The sequence below is a fragment of the Peromyscus eremicus genome, chromosome 7, assembly GCF_949786415.1.
Source record: "Peromyscus eremicus chromosome 7, PerEre_H2_v1, whole genome shotgun sequence".
Taxonomy (NCBI): domain Eukaryota; kingdom Metazoa; phylum Chordata; class Mammalia; order Rodentia; family Cricetidae; genus Peromyscus; species Peromyscus eremicus.
Genome location: NC_081422.1, coordinates 58,791,627 through 58,812,309, shown reverse-complemented (window position 1 = coordinate 58,812,309; position 20,683 = coordinate 58,791,627). Strand labels below are relative to the sequence as shown.

The window sequence follows — 20,683 nt, the reverse complement described above, 5'->3', positions numbered from 1 at the left end:
TCTGACTCAGTGAGTGTGCCTGGAAGCCTGATGAGTAAGCCGTATCTCCAGTATCAGGGCATGCTGAGAACAGACTCCATCTTCTAGCTGTTCCCTGTCTAAACAGTGAGCCCATCCTCTTGATTCATTTTCCCCTGGCCAATCACTGAGATAGTTCCCATAAGCCCACAACCCATAGTGTGTGCCCAACTTCCTGGCTTTTCAAACCATTTGTCACTCCCAATTGACTTGATGTCAGCCCAAGATGTTACCTATCCTGCCTTAGGGATGAAAGCCACTGTAGCATTACCACCCTTTCCCTAAAGAAGAGACCTTTCCTTTAGAACTACTGTCGTTGTCACTAAAGGTTAGCTCCTTTGTCTTCAGTGTTTTCCCAACTCTAGTGGGAATTTGCTGCCAAGAACCAGACCAGAAACTTCTCAGCCTGGTGCTTTCTCAACTCTGGCCCCTCCACCATGCTCACAAAGCAAGCAAACTCCAGTCAGGTTCTCTCTTCATCTGGCCCGATCGCCTCTAGCCTCCTAGTCATCATTCCCAAGTCTCTATTTCTGACATTACACACATGCTTCCCAATACTGAGAATCCCCTCTACCAACTGACAATTCTTTCACGTGACCCCTCGCTGCACAATGTCCCTCACAATACTCTCCAAGTTTCTCTCCAACAAATGAATCAGGAACATATGGAGGACCATCCTGATTTCTGGAGATGCTAGAGTTTCATACCCATGGTCTTACACACCCTACACAAGCCCTCTAGCACATTCTCAACCTATGAACATCTATCTCTGAACTCGCCTACCATCATTAATGGGGAGGCATTATCAACCTTTTACATGATCTTTTAAACACTAATTTCAAAATACAGGCAAGCTGGGTGTTGTGGCACACACCTTTAGTTCTAGTTAATACACAAGGTAGATGCATGCAGTTCCCAGTGAGTTTTGAGACCAACTGAGGTTACAGTGAGACCCTGTCTGAAGGCAAAAGTAGGGAGGTTCGCCACAAATTTCAGGCCAGCCAGGACGATGTAATGAGAGTGGGTCTCAACAAAACTACAGTCAAAACCCTTAACCATTTCAGCAAGTTTAAATTATGTAACTAAATCATGGTGAGAAACTCAAATCCTGAGAATTGTTTGCAAAATACATTTATTTCTTTATAAAAACAGACCTTAATAGTCAGTGCATATTTACATTTTAAAACATTACCCAATTTAGTGAGAAAGAATTCAGTGTAAACTAGAAATAGCTTATAAAGTCAAATTTATACAGAATACCAAAAATAATAAATAGACTTACTAAAGTAAGTAGGAAACAATTATAAATAGTCATTGTATTTTAAGCAGGAATCCATAGAAGTCTTATGACTTAAGAGACTTACACAAAGTAGAAAAATTTACAAATAACCCCAAATTTGCAGGATTCTGTTGTGGAAGCCTGGTTACTTGGAACATGTCTGGATTAGTCTAAGTTAGTATGGTTCAGCTGTTTGTCCTCTGCTTTGAGCTGTTCCTCTTCATCTGTATTGGCAGAAGGAACATCATGTGGACCATCTGCAGCGTCTGTGTTTAATCCACCTGACTCTTCTTGCTCCTCACCAACTGCTCTTGAAGTACTGCTCTCTTCAACTGGCTGTGCCCAGGATGTACTCATTAACTCATCTGAGAGAGGAATCATATCATTATTACTCAGTATAAGCAACTGATCCAATCTTGATAAACACAAATCTCTCCAAAAGCTTACTCGGTAGAAACAAATCTATAGTCACCTAATTATGACTACTAAAGTCTAAATAAAAACCAGTTTTTCACACATGCATAAAGCACACTTAAAATGCCAAGGATCCCAGGAAAGTGGGTGTAGCTCAGTTGTAGAATCAATACAGATTAGCAAGCATGAGGCCCTGGATCAATCCTGGCACTCTTACATACAAAAGTTAAGGGTCCTAAATGATACTACATTCAATTCTTCAATCTTACTCAAATGTAACTTCTCATTCAAAATAAAACTAGAAAGAGACTCAAAGAAATCAGACACAGAGCAGGCAAAATGACTCTGTTGTTAAGATACTTCCTGTCAAGCCTGAATGACCCAATAGCAGAAGGAGAGAACAGCCTCTCAAGTTGTCCCGACTTGTATGCTGTGGCACATGCAGGAGTAGGCACATATGCACACACAAGCACAATGTCAAGACAAATGCAATTAAGTTTTATGTCAAAGTGATCTATGATAAAGAAAATTTAAGCAAGGATGATAGCACATGCCTATTCAGCACGTAGAACCCTGTCTGGGGGAATAGAAAAAGAGACTTTAAGATACTTTTTTTATTTAGTCAAATTAAGTTATATAGTATAAAAAGAAAATAAGCCTTAAATCCTTGTTGTCAAGCGTACTTTGAGATGGCAAGAAGCAACTGCTATCCATCATTACATCTTTGTGTGATGATTTTTAATATTTGTTATTTTTCATTATGTGTAGCTATGTGCACAGAGTGCAGGAGTGCCTTGAGGTCAGAGTCATCAAATCTCCTGGAACTCCAGTTACTAACAGTCATGAGCCACCTGACGTGGGTGCTGGGATCCCAATTCTGGTACTCTGGAACTGCAGCAAGTATTCTTAACCAATGAGTCATCTCCATCCCTTCATGATTTCTCATATTATACTAATAAAAAAAGGTTTATTTGTGAAGAAAAAAATGAGATATCTTAACTGAAAATCAAGACTTGGCTACAACATTCACTTGAGAATTGTTATATTGGATGAAACATTTTACAACGGTATTTACTTACTACAATTCTTTTTTTAGGTTTTCATTTTTATTTATATGTACACGCACACAAGTGTATAGGTGCCCAATGAGGCCAGAAGAGGGCAATGGATCCCTTAGAACTGCAGTTATAAGCTACTGTGAACCACATGATGTAGGTGCTGAGAACCAAACTCAGGTCCTCTGCAGAAGCAGCAAGCGCTTATTTTAACTGCTGACCCATCTATCCAGCCTCATTTGCTATAATTATTTTTTCCATTTCAAAAGGAAACTGGATTACAAACAGACGTATTCCCAACTTTTGTTCTGAGACAAGGTCTTTCCTTTGTAGCTCAGGCTAGCCTAGAACTATGTAGTCCAGGATACCCTTGCTTAATCTCCCTGCTTCAGTCTAGTAAGTGCTAGTGTATGCCACTAAACCTGGCTCATAAACTTTAAATTACCTTAAAATTAATTCTCAATAATTTCATACAATGTATAATTCTTTTAAAACAAAGTTTTGAGGAGAACTAGAGAGAGCACCCAAGTGGCAGCTCACAACCATCTGTAATCCTAGTCCCAGGAGATCTGACACCTCTGGCCTTCAAGGGCACCAGACACACATGTGGTGCACAGACATATCTGCAGGCAAGACACTCATACACATAAAACAGTAAAGTAATAATTTTTCAAATTCAGTTTTGTGACTGGAGTGATGGCTAAGCAGTAAAGAATACTTGCTGCTCTTGCAGAAGACCAGAGTTTTAATCCCACCCCCACATGGTAGCTTAACAACCATCCATCAATTTAGTTCCAGGGGCTCCAATGCCCTCTTCTGACCTCTGAAGGGAAAAGGAACAAAAATTGTGCAGACTGCTGGCAGTGGTGGTGTATGCCTTTAATCCCAGCACTTGAGAGACAGAGGCATGTCTAGTCTACAGAGTGAGTTCCAGGATAGACAGGGCTACACAGAGAAACCTTGTCTCAAAAGACCAAAATGAAAAATAAAATAAATTAAAAATAAAAATGGGAAGTTTAAGCCGGGCGGTGGTGGTGCACGCCTTTAATCCCAGCACTCGGGAGGCAGAGCCAGGCGGATCTCTGTGAGTTCGAGGCCAGCCTGGACTACCAAGTGAGTTCCAGGAAAGGCGCAAGGCTACACAGAGAAACCCTGTCTCGAAAAACCAAAAAAAAACAAAAAAAACAAAAAATGGGAAGTTTAAGGTAATTTTTAAAGTGAAAAAGAGGTGTTACAGATAAGTAAACTATAAAAAGCACAACTTACACAAGTGGAACAGTGTAATAAAAAACATTTTAGTACCTACACACACCTGTAATCTCATCACTTTAGGAGGCTGAGGCAGATCATTAAGTGGGTAAGTGGGAAGTTACTTGTGTAACTTAGTAAGACTTAAACTCAAAATTAAATTGAAGGAAGGGCTGAAGATTCAGTTCCTTGAAAGAGTGCTTACCTAGCTTGTACAAGCCCCTGTTTCAATCTCCAGTATCTGCCAATCCCTAAAAAGGCATTTTAGTACCCTATTTACATCACAGAAAATTACTGCTAATCCTCAGTTAGTACAGAAGACATTGTATTTATTATAAAGTATTACAAGCTGGAGCAGTGGTGCAAGCCTATAATCTGAGCTAAGAAAGGATAAAGGCAAGTTCAAGGCCTGGCTAGGTTACCAGAATTAGTTTAACCCTGCCTGGGCAACCTATCGAGATCCTGTCTCCAAAAAGAAAAAAAAAAAAAAAAAAAGGGTGTATATGTGTGTATGTGCTGAGGATGTAGCTCAGTGGTACAATGCCTGCCTAGCGTGTGCAAAGTACTGGGTTCAATCCCCAAAACTAAAATGTACTGATTCCACAATAATAATTTTCCTAAGTACGATCCTAAAAATATGTGTAAAGTGCTTTAAGATAAGAAGTCAGAGAAGAATATACTGTTGAAGAATCTGGCACTCTAAGAGAGTTATCCAGAAAACCATCTTAGACTTAAACATTCTTTACAGACTCCAAATAGCAAACACACATACACTGACACACACTCTAAAATATATATAAACTTAACATCACTTTTCTATTCCTAGAGGTATTTTATTTCAAGAGATAGTAAAGAAGTTAAAATTTCCTACATGCCCTTGATATTATATGGTAGCTCATAAAAACCAGCATAAAATTTACCATTTTCTAGGGACTGGCTATTACTCAGTAGCTTTGCCTGCCTTCTTTCCAAGGCCAGCTGTTTATTTCTCTCAATCCTCTGTTGCTGCTCTTCTGTTAGGCTTCTACTTGATTCAGAAGCAAACTTCTTGCTGTCAGATGAGTTTGTCAAGAAGGGATCAAATCCAGCAGCAGTTACATCAAGGGGATTAGTTTCTTCAACTTCATCTGCGGCAGAAAATAAAAAGTTAATACAACTTTAGTATTACAGGAGTTAGAGAAACAACTTATACAGCATTCAACCAAAGTTTTAAAGTGGCAAGTGGCTTGACCTAAAGAAAAAAATTTGTAAGGTATGAGAATGTGGCCAGTACCGGCTGATTCAAGAATTTTTATTTACAAACCATTTTTATGTCGAGCTACAAGTTACATCAAGTGGACATGTTAAATATGTAAAAGGAGTCTGGGGAGGTAGCTCGGTTGGGATAGCATACAATAAGCCCTGGGTTTGATCTCCAATACTGCATATATTTGGTGATAAACCACTGTAATCCCCATACTTGGGAGATAGAGGCTGGGGTCACCATCAGTAGTGACCTCAAGGTCAGCTTGAGAAACAGATGACCCTGTCTCAAAAATAAAAACACATAAGGCAGTCAAATGTGGTAGTACAGACCTGTGATTCCAGCACAACAGATAGAGGTAGAAGTAGGCAGGGGAATGAGAAGTTCAAGGTTCTGCTACTTAGCAAGTTTAAAGCTACCCTGGGCTACTTGACACCCTTTTTTTTTTTTTGAGACAGGGTTTCTCTGTATAGGCCTGGCTGTCCTGGAATTTGCTCTGTAGACCAGGCTGGCCTCAAACTCAAAGAGATCCACTTGCCTCTGCATCCCTAGTGCTAGGATCAAAGGCGTGCACCACCACCACCACCACCACCACCTGGCTTGAGACCCCTCTTTAAAAAAAGGAAGGAAAGGGACTAGAGAGAAGACTCAGCGGTTAAAAGCACTGGCTGATCTTCCAGAAGTCTCGAGCTCAATTCCAGCAACCACATGGTGGCTCACAACCATCTGTAATGAGATTTGGTGCCCTCTTCTGGGTTGTGTCTTTCAAAAAAAGTAATGAAAGGAAGGGATATAATTTTTTTTGTTTTGTTTTGTTTTGTTTTTCAAGACAGGGTTTCTCTGTGTAGCTTTGTGCCTTTCCTGGAACTCACTCTGTAGACCAGGATGGCCTCGAACTCAGAGAGATCTGCCTGCCTCTGCCTCCTGAGTGCTGGGATTAAAGGTGTGAGCCACCACCGCCCAGCCCAGCTTTTACTTTTAATGAAATAAGCTGCTTCAATTAAGGCAGAGAACTGACTTGACTGACAATAAATCTATTAGAAATATAAAATCTTAACCAGGTAGTAGTGGCGCACACCTTTAATCCCAGAACTAAGGAGGCAGAGGCATGCAGATCTCTGTGAGTTCAAGGCCAGCATGATCTAGAGTGAGTTCCAGGGAAGCCAGGGATACACAGTGAAACCCTGTCTCAAAAAAACAAAATAAAACAAAACAAAAAAACAAACAAACAAATACCTGATTCCTTTGGAGAAAAACAACCAAGTGAAGAAAGGATAGAGAGGTCCAGTGAGAGGCTTAGCAAGAAAAGGTGCATGACACTCACACGCAAAGTCGGTAAATTTTAAAAATATAATTACAGAAAAAGGATAAAGGAAAAAATATCAGCTAACATTAACAAAATTTCCAGCATTTATGAATGGGCTTCAAAAAATGAAGGTCTAGGGCTGGGAGGTGGATCAATGGGTACTAAAGCTTCCTGTGCAAGCATTGGTTCAGATCCCCAGCACTGTAACACAGGGGTGGGAGGAAAATGGTGAGACTCTTTCTCAAAAAAATAAAATAAGGGGGCTGGAGAGATGGCTCAGAGGTTAAGAGCACTGGCCGCTCTTCCAGAGGTCCTGAGTTCAATTCCCAGCAACCACATGGTGGCTCACAACCATCTGTAATGAGATCTGGTGCCCTCTTCTGGCCTGCAGTCATACATGCTGTATACATAATAAATAAATAAATCTTTAAAAAAATAAATAAATAAGACCGGGCAGTGGTGGTGCATGCCTTTAATCCCAGCACTCGGGAGGCAGAGCCAGGCAGATCTCTGTGAGTTCGAGGCCAGCCTGGGCTACCAAGTGAGTTCCAGGAAAGGCGCAAAGCTACACAGAGAAACCCTGTCTCGAAAAACCAAAAAATAATAATAATAATAATAATAATAATAATAATAATAATAATAAAATAAATAAATAAAATAAATAATGTGGAGAGGCCAAGGAGATGGCTCAGTGGTTAAGAACATTTATTCTTCTTACAGAGGTTTAGTTCCTAGCACCCACACAGTGGCTCACAACTCTTTGTAACTCCTTCTGACTTCCAAGGGTACCAGGTATTCACACATTCACATTATGCACATACATACATGTAAAGGCAAAACACTCACAAATAAAACAAGTCCAAAATATTAATGTAGAGAATACAGAAGAACCCCAACATAGACCCCTCTGGCATGTACACACACACATACACACAATTTTTTAAATTTATTTTTATGTTTATGGGTATTTTGCCTTCATGGTCTGTATACAATGGGTGTGCCTGGTACCCAAAGGGGCTAGAAGAGGGTGTCTGATCTCCTGACGCTGAAACTGGAGTTACAGGTGATCGGCCACATAGGTATCAAACCCATGTCCTCTCGAAGAAAAGCCAGGAAGTGCTTCTTAACCACTGAATCTTCTCTCCAGGACCCTACCCCAATTCCTTTTTTTCTTCCCCAAAAGAGGGGCTAGAAGTTTAGTGGGTGACTCACACGTAAACTCTAGCAATTGGGAGGCTGCAGATAGAGAATTACCACAAGTTTGAGGCCAGTCTAGGCTACATAATGAGTTCCAGGTCAGCCCAGGCTACAGAATGAAGCTATCTCAAGAAAAAGAAATGAACAAAGAGGGGCTGGGAGAGAGCAGCACAATAGTAGTGCACTTGTTTGCCATGTGCAAGGTCCTGGTTTAATACTCAGTCCTAAGGAAGGAGGAGAGGGAGGAATAAAAGACTCATTAAGCACAGTTCATGTGATTCTAATTTCTTTTTTTTTTTTTTTGGTTTTTCAAGACAGGGTTTCTCTGTGCAGTTTTGCGCCTTTCCTGGAACTCACTTTGTAGACCAGGCTGACCTCGAACTCACAGAGATCCGCCTGGCTCTGCCTCCAGAGTGCTGGGATTAAAGGAGTGTGCCACCACTGCCCGGCTAATTTCTATTTGGATGTGTGCATCTTAGTGTGTAAAACCAAAATTTGAAATGTTAATCTAGCCCTATTTTCAAATAATTATATTAAGTATTAGAATTTTCTACATTACATTTATTTCTAATGTACAGGTGAGTGTGTATATATGTGCATGTGCATACCATGCTATGGAGGTTAGAGGACAACTCATAGGAGCTGGTTCTCTCCTACCATGTGGGTCCGAGGGACTGAACTGTGGTTTTCAGGATTGGTAGCAAGTACCTTTACCTGCTGAACCAACTCACCAGCACCAACCCCAACCCCAGACTTTTGGGAGAATTATTCAATCACACTGTGCTTGCTTTAAAGTTGTACAGTAATATATTTTTGATAAAAGCAAAAAAATGTTCCAGCACTCAGGAGGCAGAGGTAGGCGGATCTCTGAGTTCAAGGTCAACCTGGTCTACAGAGCAAGTTCCAGGACAGACTCCAAAACTACACAGAGAAACCGTCTCAAAAAACAAAAACAGAAAAAAACCTCCTCTATGAAGCTACTTCCCCAGTTAACATAACTATTGTCCTTTGCACCTCACATGTCTAATTACAAGACCCATGAAACTACTGACAATATTTGTCTAACTCAATCTGTATATATAAACTTAGAGGCTTAATTTTATTCACCTTTTATCCTTGAACCTTCAGCACAATAGTAGCTCAAAAAAGTGCTGCTAAGCTCACGATTGAGCTTGTATGATAATGAATATTCAGAGACGTGTAATTCCTGGGGGGCACTCACCAACCTAAGACAGAGCGCCTGTGTGGCCTGGGCAGGCGTCTCCATGATGGGTAAGGTGACCTACTGATATCCCACGCAACCTAAGTCAGAAGCTCATTTTTTAGTAAAAGGGGAACCTGTAGGGCCCTGGCGCCCCCCACCCCCCCACCTCCGTTTTGGATAACTGTTGCCTTGCTTGCTGACCTTGACCTGCCCTCCTGAATGCTTAACGAAAGTTCCTTGTCTACTATCCTGCATAATGGGTGTTAACAGCTTAGATGCAAGACTGTAAACATCGGTAGCGAACTTCTGCCCTAGGGGGTTCTCCCATTGTGCTGTAAGCCTGTATTTAAGACCTCCTCCCTCCAATTAAAAAAAAAAAAAAAGTGCTGCTAAATAAATCAACTAACCCAGGAGCATACAGGCTGTGGTATTCAGTGCCACAGTAACTCTTTGACATACGTCATTTTATGCCATTAATAAGTACCATCATTCCAAAAAATATAAAATCCCAGACTATTTATTTAAACCAGTGGTTCTCATCCTGTCCATCACAACCCCTTTGGCAGTAGAAAGACCCTTTTATAGGGGTCACATATCAGATATCCTGCATATCAGATATTTACATTAAGATTCATAACAACAGCAAAATTACAATTACAATTGAAATAGAAATAAAAATAATTTTATGGTTGGGGGTCACCCCAAGATGGGAACTATATTAAAGAGTCACAGCATTAGGAAGGTTGAGAACCACTGGTTTAAAGCATAAGAGAATTCTATATGGAGTCTATTATTACTCACCAAATATATTACTAGTTAAAAAAAAATGAAGGGCTGGAAAGACAGCTCAGTGATTAAGAACACTTGCTGCTCTTGCGATGACCAGACTTTGGTTTCCCAGCACCCATGTTAGGTAGCTGTACAAATCTCTTAAGTAAAGAGTAGGTACTTAAAGGAAACCTTTTGAGAGCATGCATGCAAACTCCAGCAGATTCCTATAGGCTTTGATAAATATGTGCTTTTATATTGAAGAAAGAAAATAATCTTATGCCAAAACAAAACACAGCTCCTCTCCATCAAGCAGAGGAGCATCAAAAGCACTCATACACACACATATCCACATACAGATGCACACCTTTTTTAAAGTATTTATGTATGGAGCCATCGCACAGAAAATCTGATAACTATACAGACTCTGTCGGCAGGAACCAACTGTTTTGATGTATGTGACTGTCTATGGTTGCACTGTACAATTAACAAATGCAATCAATACCAGGAACAGTCACAAAGGTCTTCATAAAGTCCTACAGCCATGGAGCTGTTTGTTTTTTTTCTTTTGAAACAAGATCTTGCATACTCCAAGTTAGCCTCAAATTCACTACATAGTCAAGGCTGGCCTTGAACTTCTGCCTCTCCTACTTCCACTTGCCATGTGGGAATTACAGACATATGTTACCACACAGCTCAAGAGTCAACATGCTGAATGAAATGGAAATCTCCATCAACAAATTATTCTTCCTAATTTCCCACACACAGTTTTTCTGACGGTTTACATGCATATCAACACTCTAGTTTGATGTGTACTTGTACTAGCAAGAACTGTAAAAGATCAAAGAAATCAGCAGGCTTTATTCAATCCCTGGAACCTACATGATGGAAAAACCAACTCACCTCCAGAAGTTGCCCTGATCTCCACACACTCGCCATGACACATGAGCACAAATACAACATAAATGCTAAAAATGTCCCTATTTTATAAATATTTTCTATAATTGTCTAATGATAGTACAATTGTATCATTTTTTTATTGTTTATATATCTGAGACAGTGTCTCAGTATGTAACCCTGGCTGTCCTTGGAGCTCCTTATATAGACCAGGCCTCAAACTCAGAAAGCTCTGCCTGCCTCTGCTTCCGGAGTGCTGGAATTAAAGGCATGTGCACCACCCTGCCAGGCTATAATCATACCTTTAGGAAATAAATTTCAAGACGGAAGGAATCAGAGGAAGGAAACATGGACTTGAACAAAGTACAATGACATACACATGAAAATCTCATGGTGAAGCACATTCTTTTGGTGGGGAGGAGGTGAGACAGGGTCTCTCTATGTAGTTTTTGCAGTCCTGGAACTATGTAGACTAGGTTGGCATTCGATTCACAAAGATCCACCTGCCTCTGCTTGTAAGTGCTGAGATTAAAGGCATGTTGCCACCACACAGTGGCAGCATATGCCTTTTTAATCCCAGCACTCGAGAGGCAGAGGCAGGCGGATCTCTGAGTTCGAGGCCAGCCTGGGCTACAGAGTGAGTTACGAGAAAGGCGCAAAGCTACACAGATAAACTCTGTCTTGAAAAACCAAAAAGAAAAAAAAAAAGGCATGTTACCACCATACCTGGTTAAAACTCATTCTTTTCTATGCTAACTAAAACTAATAAAAAAGAAATAAGTATCAAATGTAACTATTACTGGGCTAAGGAGCTGTCTCAGTGGGTAAGGCACTTGCTGTCAAGCCCGACAACCCGAGTGCAATCCCTGGGATCGACACAGTGGAAGGCTGTCCTCTGTAGTAAATACCCACATGAATAAATAGGTGCTCATTACACTCACACATTTACCAAATTCTAGACTTAATTCATGGTATAGCTATTAACTACACTGTAATTACATAATGGGCTAAGACCTCACTTGTATATATAATATCTCCTATCCCAGCTAGGCCCATTTCTAAAAGCTAAGTTGTGATAAAGTAAATAAACTTGTAATTACCATTATTGTTAACAAAATCTTCATGTACAATAGGAAGATCAAGTCGAATTCGTTTTAAACAAGTCTGAAAGAAAGACATTTTTTTTTTCATTTTTATCAGTAAGTTAGGGAGGAAACAATCACTTATTTATATCTGAAAGAGTTGTTCTTCAAATAATGACTATTAATTTTCCTGTCTAACAAGACAGATTTCAAAAGGAAGACCCCCTAATAGCAATTCAGCCTCAACTAAACCCATCCTTGTACTACTTAGCATTGTGAATGACATTCATGATAATCACACTTACCTGAACCTCCTTTTTATTTCCTAGGTTTTCAACTCTGTCAATAAAATCTTCAAATTGCAGCTTGGGGAATAGCCTATGCGCCCAGTGCTCCATGTGTCTGATTAGCGTTTTCAAGTCTTCAGCCTGACACATAAAAATAAAAATGCTGAACAGAAGACTCAATCTCACAGCTGACCCTGTCAGCAGATTTTAGCATTTAAAGGCAATGCCAAAGTCACTGCTGTCATATTTATAAGGCTAAGAAACTTTTAGAAAGAAATAGAAAGTTCTAAAGGCTTGGAAGACCACAATCTCAGAAAGTATAGAGTAAGAGCACTGAATACAAATTTTGTTTTTAGAAATTAGAAGGAAATATAGTAGTACAGGGCTGGGAAGACAGTTCAGTTGGCTAAGTGCCTGGAGAATAAGCCTGAGAACCGGTGTTCAATCCCTAGCCCCACAATAAAAAAAAAAAAAAAGCCGGGCGGTGGTGGCGCACGCCTTTAATCCCAGCACTCGGGAGGCAGAGCCAGGCGGATCTCTGTGAGTTCGAGGCCAGCCTGGGCTACCAAGTGAGTTCCAGGAAAGGCGCAAAGCTACACAGAGAAACCCTGTCTCGAAAAACCAAAAAAAAAAAAAAAAAAAAAAAAAAATCCAAGTATAGTGGCTATACTGGCTACTTATGTCAACTTGACACAAGCTAGAATCACTGGAGAGGAGGGAGCCTCCGTAGAGAAAATGTCTCAGTAAGCTCAGATTCTAGGCAGGCCAGTAGGGTATTTTCTTAACTAGTAACTAAGAGCGCCCAGCATATAGTGGATGGTACCATTCTTGGGCAGGTGGTCCTGGGTTCTGTAAGAAAGCAGGCTGAGCAGAGAGTAAGTCAGTAAGCAGCACTCCTCCATGGCCTCTGCTTCAGCTCCTGTCTCCAGGGTCCTGCCCCATTTGAGTTCCTGTCCTGACTTCCTTCAATGACGAACAATATGGAAGTGTATGTCAAATAAACACTTTCCTCCCCAACTTGCTTTTAGTTGTGGTGTTTCTTCACAGCAATAGAAACCCTAAGACAGTGGCAGACCCTTGCAATCCTAGTGCTGAAGAAACAAAGACAGGCTGATACTGAGGCTCACTGGATAGAGCCTGAGGAAGCACATCTGAAGTTGAACTCTGGCAACAACACACACATGCACACCCACACACACTGAGGGGAAACAACAATACAAAATTAGAACAAAGTTGCCAGGCATGGTGGCACACACCTTTGATGCCAGCACTGGGGAGGCGGGTAGATCTCTGAGTTTAAGGGCAGCTTGGTCTATACATCGAGTGCCATGGCAGCCAGGACTACACAGAGAAACCTTGTCTGCCTGTCTCTCTCTCTGATTTTTGTTTTTTAAGACAGGGTTTCTCTGAATAACAGCCCTCGACGTCCTGGCACTTGCTGTATAAACCAGGCTGGCCTGGAATTCAGAAATCCGTCTGCCTCTGCCTCCTGAGTGCTGGGAATAATGGGGTGCACCACCACACCCATTGAGAAACCCTGTCTCAGATAAATAGATAGATAGGCAGACAGACAGATAGGTAGGTAGGTAGGTAGGTAGATAAATCTTTATCAATGATAAAATGTCTCAAAAAAACTAACCACTAATCATTGGGGCTAAAGAGATGGCTCAGTAGTGAAGAGCACTTGCTGCTGCAGAGGACCCAGATTCAGTTCCCTACACCTAAATGACAGCTCAAAACCATCTGTATCCTCAGTTCCAGATCTTACACCCTCTTCTGACCTCTACTAGCATTGTACACACACAGTACACAAACATATATGCAGGCAAAACCCTCACATACATAAAAAAAAAAAAATAGATTTTTTTTTTTTTTTTTTTTTTTTAAAAGACAGGGTTTCTCTGTGTAGCCCTGGCTGTCCTGGAACTTGCTCTGTAGACCAGGCTGTCCTGGAACTCAGAGATCTACCTGCCTCTGTCTCCCAAGTGCTGGGGTTAAAGGTGTGTGGCACCATGCCTGGTTGTTCTTTTTTGTTTGTTTTTTTTTTAAAGATTTATTTATCTATTATATATACAGTATTCTATCTGCATGCATGCCTGCATACCAGAATAGGGCGCCAGATCTCATTAGGTAGTTGTGAGCCACCATGTGGTTGCTGGGAATTGAACTCTGGACCTCTAGAAGAGCAGTCAGTGCTCTTAACCATTGAGCCATCTGTCCAGTCCCTCACTACAGCTATTTCTCTAGAGGTTATCATAGACTAACAACAGTATCTGTGATACATGCAGGATAACAGACCCAGTCTCACTGTTATTTTTTAAAAACAAAGAAGCTCTAAAATAAGACAGGTGTGATGACAGCCTTTAATCCCACCACTTGGGAGGCAAAGGCAGGCAGATCTCTGTGAGTTCAAGGCTGGTGTATTGGTCACTGTACTATTGCTGTGAAGAGACACCATGACCAAGGCCACTCTTTATTAAAAAAGTATTTAAGGGGCTGGAGAGATGACTCAGCAGTAAAGAGCACTGACTGCTCTTCCAGAGGTCCTGAGTTCAATTCCCAGCAACTACACGGTGGCTCACAACCATCTGTAACAAGATCTGGTGCCCTCTTCAGGCATGCAGACAGAACACTGTGTACATAATAAATCTTTTTTAAAAGGAATTTAAGTAGGGTCTCATTTACAGTTTCAGAGGCTTAGTCTATTATTATCATAACAGGGGGCATGGTGGCATACAGGTAGGCACTAGAGAGCTACATCTTGATCCACAGGCATAGAGAGCAGAAGTGGGCCTGGCATGGGCTTCTGAAACCTCAAAGCCCAATCCCAGTGACAACAGGCTAAATCTCCCAATCCTCTAATCTTTTCAAATAGTGCCACTCCCTAGTGACTAAGCCTTTAAATATATGAGGGGTGGCAGTTTTATTCAAATCACCATAGCTAGCCAGGGCTAGATAGTGATAGTGCTGTCTCAAAAAAATTAAGTAAGTAAAGTCTAAAATAAAAACCAGGGCTGGAATGTACTCCAGTAGTATTGTTCAGCATGTGTTCAAGCACTTGCCCTGGATCCAATGTCCAGTACTAAGAAAGAGGATTAAATGTTTCTTACCTCATGACCCTTCCCCTTGAATTTTGTGTTATCAAACACATGCCTTAAGGCTGGAAGCCCTCTCTCTGAAGTTAATCTGTGAAAAGAAATACATTTAGAATTTCAGGTTTTCTAGCCATGTCAAAACTAAGACCATGAAAAAAAAATTTCCTCTTGAATTTGAAAAAGAAAAAAGAAAATGTTTTCAGGGGGGTAGGGTGAGGGTGTTTACAGAACTATCTGATTTCCAAATCATTCAACCAAAGCTTGTAACTGTAGAAGAAAAACACTGTGTGGAAAACTGTAAGTGTATGAGAGTAAATGTCCATACCTAGTAGCATCTAGCTTGGGTAGATTCCTTTTAACTGTTCTCTTTGGCGGTACAGGAACAGGTGCTCCACTCCCCGATTCTAGTGAAACAGAACAAAATTTAGTGTTTAAAAATTTAAGCCCTGGGCCCTGAAGATGGATCAGTTGGTAAAGGCACTAGGCACCAAGCCTGACTACTTATGTTCAATCTCCCATACCCACACGGCAGAAGAGAACTGGCTCCTGCAAGCTGTCCTCTGACCTCCATACACACACACAGTGGCACCAATGTGCCCACATACATTCAGATACACACAAATAAGTAAATACAGTAATCCTTTAAAATTCAAGCCTTCTTTACAAAATGTACCATTTCTAAACTAATCTACTATCATTTCTAAATTAATCTGCTATCATCTTAAATTAATCTGCTAAAGCAAGAATGTAAGAACAAGGTTAGCCTGGAATATACTGTGAAACCTTGTCTTAAAAACCAACAAACAGGGGCTGGAGAGATGGCTCAGAGGTTAAGAGCACTGACTGCTCTTCCAGAGGTCCTGAGTTCAATTCCCAGCAACCACATGGTGGCTCACAACCATCTGTAATGAGATCTGGTGCCCTCTTCTGGTCATACATGCTGTACACAAAGTAAATAAATAAATCTTAAAAAAAAAAAAAAAAACCAACAAACAAACCAGATGGTAGTGCTACATGCCTTTAATTCTAGCACTAGGGAAGCAGAGGCAGGAAGATCTGAGTTTGAGGACAGCCTGGTCTATAAAGAGAGTTCCAGGTTTCCAGCCCTTATCTGAGAGTCCAGGTGGTGTGCAAGTCCACAAGACAGCAGAGAGTCAAGGCTTAAAAAAAAAAAAAGAGAGAGAGAGAGAGAGAGAGTGTGTGTGTGTGAGTGTTCCAGGACAGAGGACAGCCAGGGCTATATGGAGAAATCCTGTCTCAAAAAAAAAAAAAAAAACCCCAAGCAAACAAACAAAAAACAAATTAAAGGGACACTTGTGAAATTCTCGATACAGACCTTCATCAGGTTCAGCTTCTACAGGATCTCTCTCAGGAGAGGCTGGAGGTGGGAAGGGAGGAAAAATTTCATCTTCTACATGTTCATAATCTGGCATTTCAAACAAGCCATTCTCTTCTTGCTCTGACATCTTTTCCTCCAGAAGAAAAAAACCAAGTTATTTTTATCCATCCAAAACAGTCTTCCTAACTATCACATAATCTAGTTCCATCCACAGCAAAAGCCATGTTTCAATCACTTAAACCACATTTCAAATTCATCGAAGATAACAAGTAGAGAAGATAGTAAGTATGGAGAAAAACAATTAATCAGAATCGAGCTGCAATGTAGACCCTATGACTAAATAACTACATGTTTTTTATTGTTGATATTCATGGGTGTTTTGCCTGCCTGTATGTCTGTGGAGACCAGAAGATATCAGACCACTAGGAATTCAAACTAAAGTTTTGAGCTGCCAAGTAGATGGGAATCAAATCCAGGTCCTCTGTAAGAACAGCCAGTGCTCTTAACTGTTACTTAACCACTGAGACATCACTCCAGTCCCCAGGTTACAAATTTTTATTCTTCCAACCTAGACCATAATTTGGGACTGCAAATCCCTACTATCCATTTTATAGTTCTCAAGTGTCTCAAGGGCATTTATTAGCTCATCATATACAAAACTGAGTAACTAAATGTCCTCAATTCTGTGAGGTGACACCCACCAAGCTGTTCAAGTAAAAGAATTACAAGTCATCTTTGACACTTCCTTCCTGTACTCAATGTATCCTGTCCATTTAATTTTTGAAATATTCCTTTAATATTTTTCCTTCAGCCGGGCAGTGGTGGCGCACACCTTTAATCCTAGCACTCCTAAGGCAGAGGCAGGTGGATCTCTGAGTTCAAGGCCAGCCTGGTCTACAAAGCTAGCAGTTCCAGGTCAGCCAGGGCTTCACAGAGAAACCCTGTCTCAAAAAGACAAACAAAAAAAAGAAGCAATAGAGCTGGATGAGATGGTGCACATGTTAATCGAAGCACTCAGGAGTCAGAGGCAGGCATATCTCTGAGTTGAGGCCAGTATGATCTACATAGCAAGTTCAGGACAGCAAGGGCTAAAGAGAAGTCCTGTCTCGAAAAACCGTAAAACAAAACAAAACAAAACTCACTTTACCAAACATCCAGGTTCTTTAAAGTGAAAATGGTTTTATGAAGGAATTTGAAAAGAGAGAGTATGAGAGATATGGTATGAGGTGAAGTTGGCATGGCATAAATTTTATTCTTTTGTTTTTTGTTTTTTCAAGATGGTTTCTCTGTGTAGCCCTGACTGTCCTCTAACTCAGAGATCCACCTGCTTCTGCCTCCTGAGTGCTGGGATTAAAGGCCTGCCCCACAACCACTCAGCTAAATTTTTTTTAATTTATTTTTATTTCATGTTCATTCATGTTGTGCCTGCATGTGTATGTCTGTGTGAAGGTGTTGGATCCCCTGAAACTGGAATTACAAGCAGTTATGAGCTGCCATGGTGACGGGAATTGTACCTGGGTCCTCTGGAAGAGCAACCAGTGCTCTTAACTGTTAAGCTATCTCTCCAGCCACTTATTCTTTTTTTAAAGGGGTCTCTTGATCCAGGTCAGCCTTGAACTTGCTATGTAGCCAAGGCTGGCCTTGAGTTCCTGATTTTCTTTCTTTCAAGTGCTGGGATTACAGGGACCATCATGCCTAGCAAGCTCATGCCTAGTAACTTGCTCTGTAGACCAGGCCAGCTTCAAACTCAGCCGAAATCCACCTGTTTCTGCCTCCTGAGTACTGGGAATAAAGGTAAGCACCACCACCTCCCAGCAAAGATTTATTTTTACCTATGTGTTCACCTGTGTTTATGAGTAACATATATGTGTAGGTATCCAAAGAAGTAAAAAGGGTGATGGATCAGAGCACTGGCTGCTCTTCCAGAAGTCCGGAGTTCAGTTCCCAGCAACCACATGGTGGCTCACAACCATATGTAACGAGATTTAGTGCCCTCTTCTGGCCTGCAGGCATACACTATATAGATAATAAAGAAATTAAAAAAAAAAAAAAAAAAAAAAGGTGATGGATCACCAGAATCTACAAGTTACAAGGTTTGAGTGGTGGGAACAGAACCCAGGTCCTTTTCAAGAGCAGTAAACATTACACCCTCTGAGCACCATTTTTGTTGTTTGAAATAAGGTCTTATATGGGCCAAGCTGGCTTCCAACTCCTGATCTCCCTGCCTCTACTCCCCAAGTGCTAGCATTACATGCATTTTGAAAGCTTTTCCCTGACCCCTAATTTCTTTCAAGTTTTAACCATTACCTCACCAGGAAAACATCTCAAATCAGGAGTGAAGGCACAGCCTGTGATCCCAACACACAGAAGGTAGAGGCAAGAGGAACAGAGTTCAAGGCCACCCTCAGTTTTACAGACTCAGAGACAGACCATTCAAATGTCCTAAACTGAATAACACTGTGTGTGTGAGCACATGTGCAAGCCGAAGGACAACCTTCACAAGTTCTCGCCTTTCGCCCTCTTGGAATCAGATTCAAATCATCAGATTTATACTGCAAGCACTTTTACCTGATAAGCCACCTTGACGGCCCAGAATCCTCTTTTAAGAATGAACATCACCATGCAGAAGTTTCACAGGAATCATTATTTCTCTATTAGGTTTTATTTATTTAATGTTAGTCTCCTATATTGAATTGTAGCTCTCTTAGAACAAAAACCAGACATGTCTGATTTTGTGTACCACCACTATGTTCCAAATGTGGTACACAACAGGTACTCAATATATATTTACTCAAGAAAAGAATTAAAAAAGAATTCCAGGCCAGTAACAGTGATATGCACTGTAATCCCAACACTCAGGAATCTAAAGCAGGAGCTCAGGAGGCCAGTCTGGGCAATAGAGTCCTTGTCTATGCACACACAACACACAACGCAGCTCAGTGGGTGGAGAGGTTGGCTAGCATTCACAAAGCCCTGGGTTCAAATTCCCAGTACCCCATAAACTAGGTGAGTGTGAAGAGGTGCATGGGCTTGTAATACCAGCCCTCAGATCAATGTGCCAGCACCCACACTGAACAGCTCACCAATGCCTGTAACTACAGCTTCAGGCGATTTGACACCTGACCTCATGGGCACGTATCCCTCGCCTCACACATTCTTAAAAATAAATCTTAAAAATAGTAAACTTCGAGCCGGGCGGTGGTGGCACACGCCTTTAATCCCAGCACTCGGGAGGCAGAGGCAGGCGGATCTCCGTGAGTTCGAGGCCAGCCTGGTCTACAGAGCGAGATCCAGGCCAGCCAGGGCAACACAGAGAAACCCTGTCTGGAAACATCTAATTTCCAGCCGAACACTTCCCACACCTGTGACCGACGCACAGCTTTTTTCCCAGCTGTCAAACAGAAGCTCCTCACCTTCAAGGACTCCAGCATCCCGACTCACCCCGGGGCCATCCCTAAAATATCACCTCTCCCTTCCCTCTTCTCGAGCCTTCCCATCCTCCCTCCCGTCATCTTCTCTTCATCCACATTCTCTGTCCCGACGCTCGGCGCGAAGGGTCCGTGCGCGCGGGAAAGGCCCTCAGGGGCAGGCCCGCCACGCTCCCGCCCCGGGGCGCCTCCCGCCCGCTCCGTCTGGTCCTCCTCTTGCGACCCCAGTCCCCGCGCCCCGCGCCGAGCTTCTAGCACAGCCTCTCCTTCCAGAGACGCCCTCACCGAACCCGGTCTCACCTCACACAAACGGCAACCACCGCCGAGCGCGCGAACAGCGCCTCTCGCGAGACTCAGGAACTTCGCCCTCCGCGAGAAGAGTTGGGAAGTTTGGCGCCGACCGTGCGCGAAGCGGCCTGGGCGGGGCCTAAGGACCTGAGCCCCGCCCACCCGCGCTCGGAAGCCGGCTTTCCCATCCGGAGCATCTCAATAAGGTGATGCTCGGAGTTCGTACTTTGTAGGCACCTCGTTAGCTTTCGAAGTAGGTCTCCGTAGAAACGGAGTGGTGGAGGCCGGGGAGTGAGAGCGTTCGCCTGGAATCCCAGCACTCGGGATTCGGAGACAGGCGGATGTCTCTGAGTTCGAGGCCAACATTGTCTACAAAGCGACAACCAGGATTGTTACACAGAGAAACTCTGCCTCAAAAAGCAAATAAACAACAACAAAAAAAAAGATAAAGATGCTAGAGAGGTGGTTTAACCATTAAAAGCGCTTGTTGCTCAGGCAGAGGACTCAAGTTTGGTTTCCAGCACTGACAGAGTGG

At 42.0% G+C, this 20,683-nt stretch overlaps 1 protein-coding gene and 1 non-coding gene across 7 annotated transcripts; both read right to left on the bottom strand.

Moving 5' to 3' along the window:
• Positions 1 to 1,133: 1,133 nt before the first annotated feature.
• Tipin (TIMELESS interacting protein) lies at positions 1,134 to 20,357 on the bottom strand. Of its 6 annotated transcripts, none has more exons than XM_059268095.1 (8): positions 20,161 to 20,357; positions 16,430 to 16,565; positions 15,419 to 15,497; positions 15,109 to 15,184; positions 12,017 to 12,139; positions 11,730 to 11,793; positions 4,935 to 5,141; positions 1,134 to 1,662 (listed from the first exon to the last, which is right to left on the bottom strand). In XM_059268095.1, exons 2-8 carry the CDS (start codon positions 16,557 to 16,559, stop codon positions 1,463 to 1,465), a joined length of 879 nt encoding a protein of 292 aa, XP_059124078.1. In that variant the 5' UTR covers positions 16,560 to 16,565; positions 20,161 to 20,357; the 3' UTR covers positions 1,134 to 1,462. The 6 variants fall into 6 exon arrangements, with proteins under 6 accessions (XP_059124078.1, XP_059124077.1, XP_059124075.1 ...); XM_059268094.1 differs by having other exon boundaries at positions 16,430 to 16,559; positions 20,161 to 20,356; XM_059268092.1 differs by lacking the exon at positions 20,161 to 20,357 and adding an exon at positions 19,846 to 20,096.
• Positions 10,115 to 10,250, bottom strand: LOC131915761 (small Cajal body-specific RNA 14). Its single transcript, XR_009380415.1, has one exon. It is a non-coding gene; the product is annotated as a small Cajal body-specific RNA 14 (non-coding RNA).
• Positions 20,358 to 20,683: the final 326 nt, after the last annotated feature.

Excerpts from the sequence above, each read along its gene's own strand:
- Tipin (XM_059268091.1), bottom strand. The coding sequence starts at position 19,054 with ATGGTGATGTTCATTCTTAAAAGAGGATTCTGGGCCGTCAAGGTGGCT. Across the intron at positions 16,566-19,000 it reads CCGTCAAGGTGGCTTATCAG|GAAAAGATGTCAGAGCAAGA; the intron begins GTAAAAGTGCTT and ends TTTCTTCTGGAG. Across the intron at positions 5,142-11,729 it reads AGATTTTGTTAACAATAATG|ATGAAGTTGAAGAAACTAAT; the intron begins GTAATTACAAGT and ends TTTCTGCCGCAG.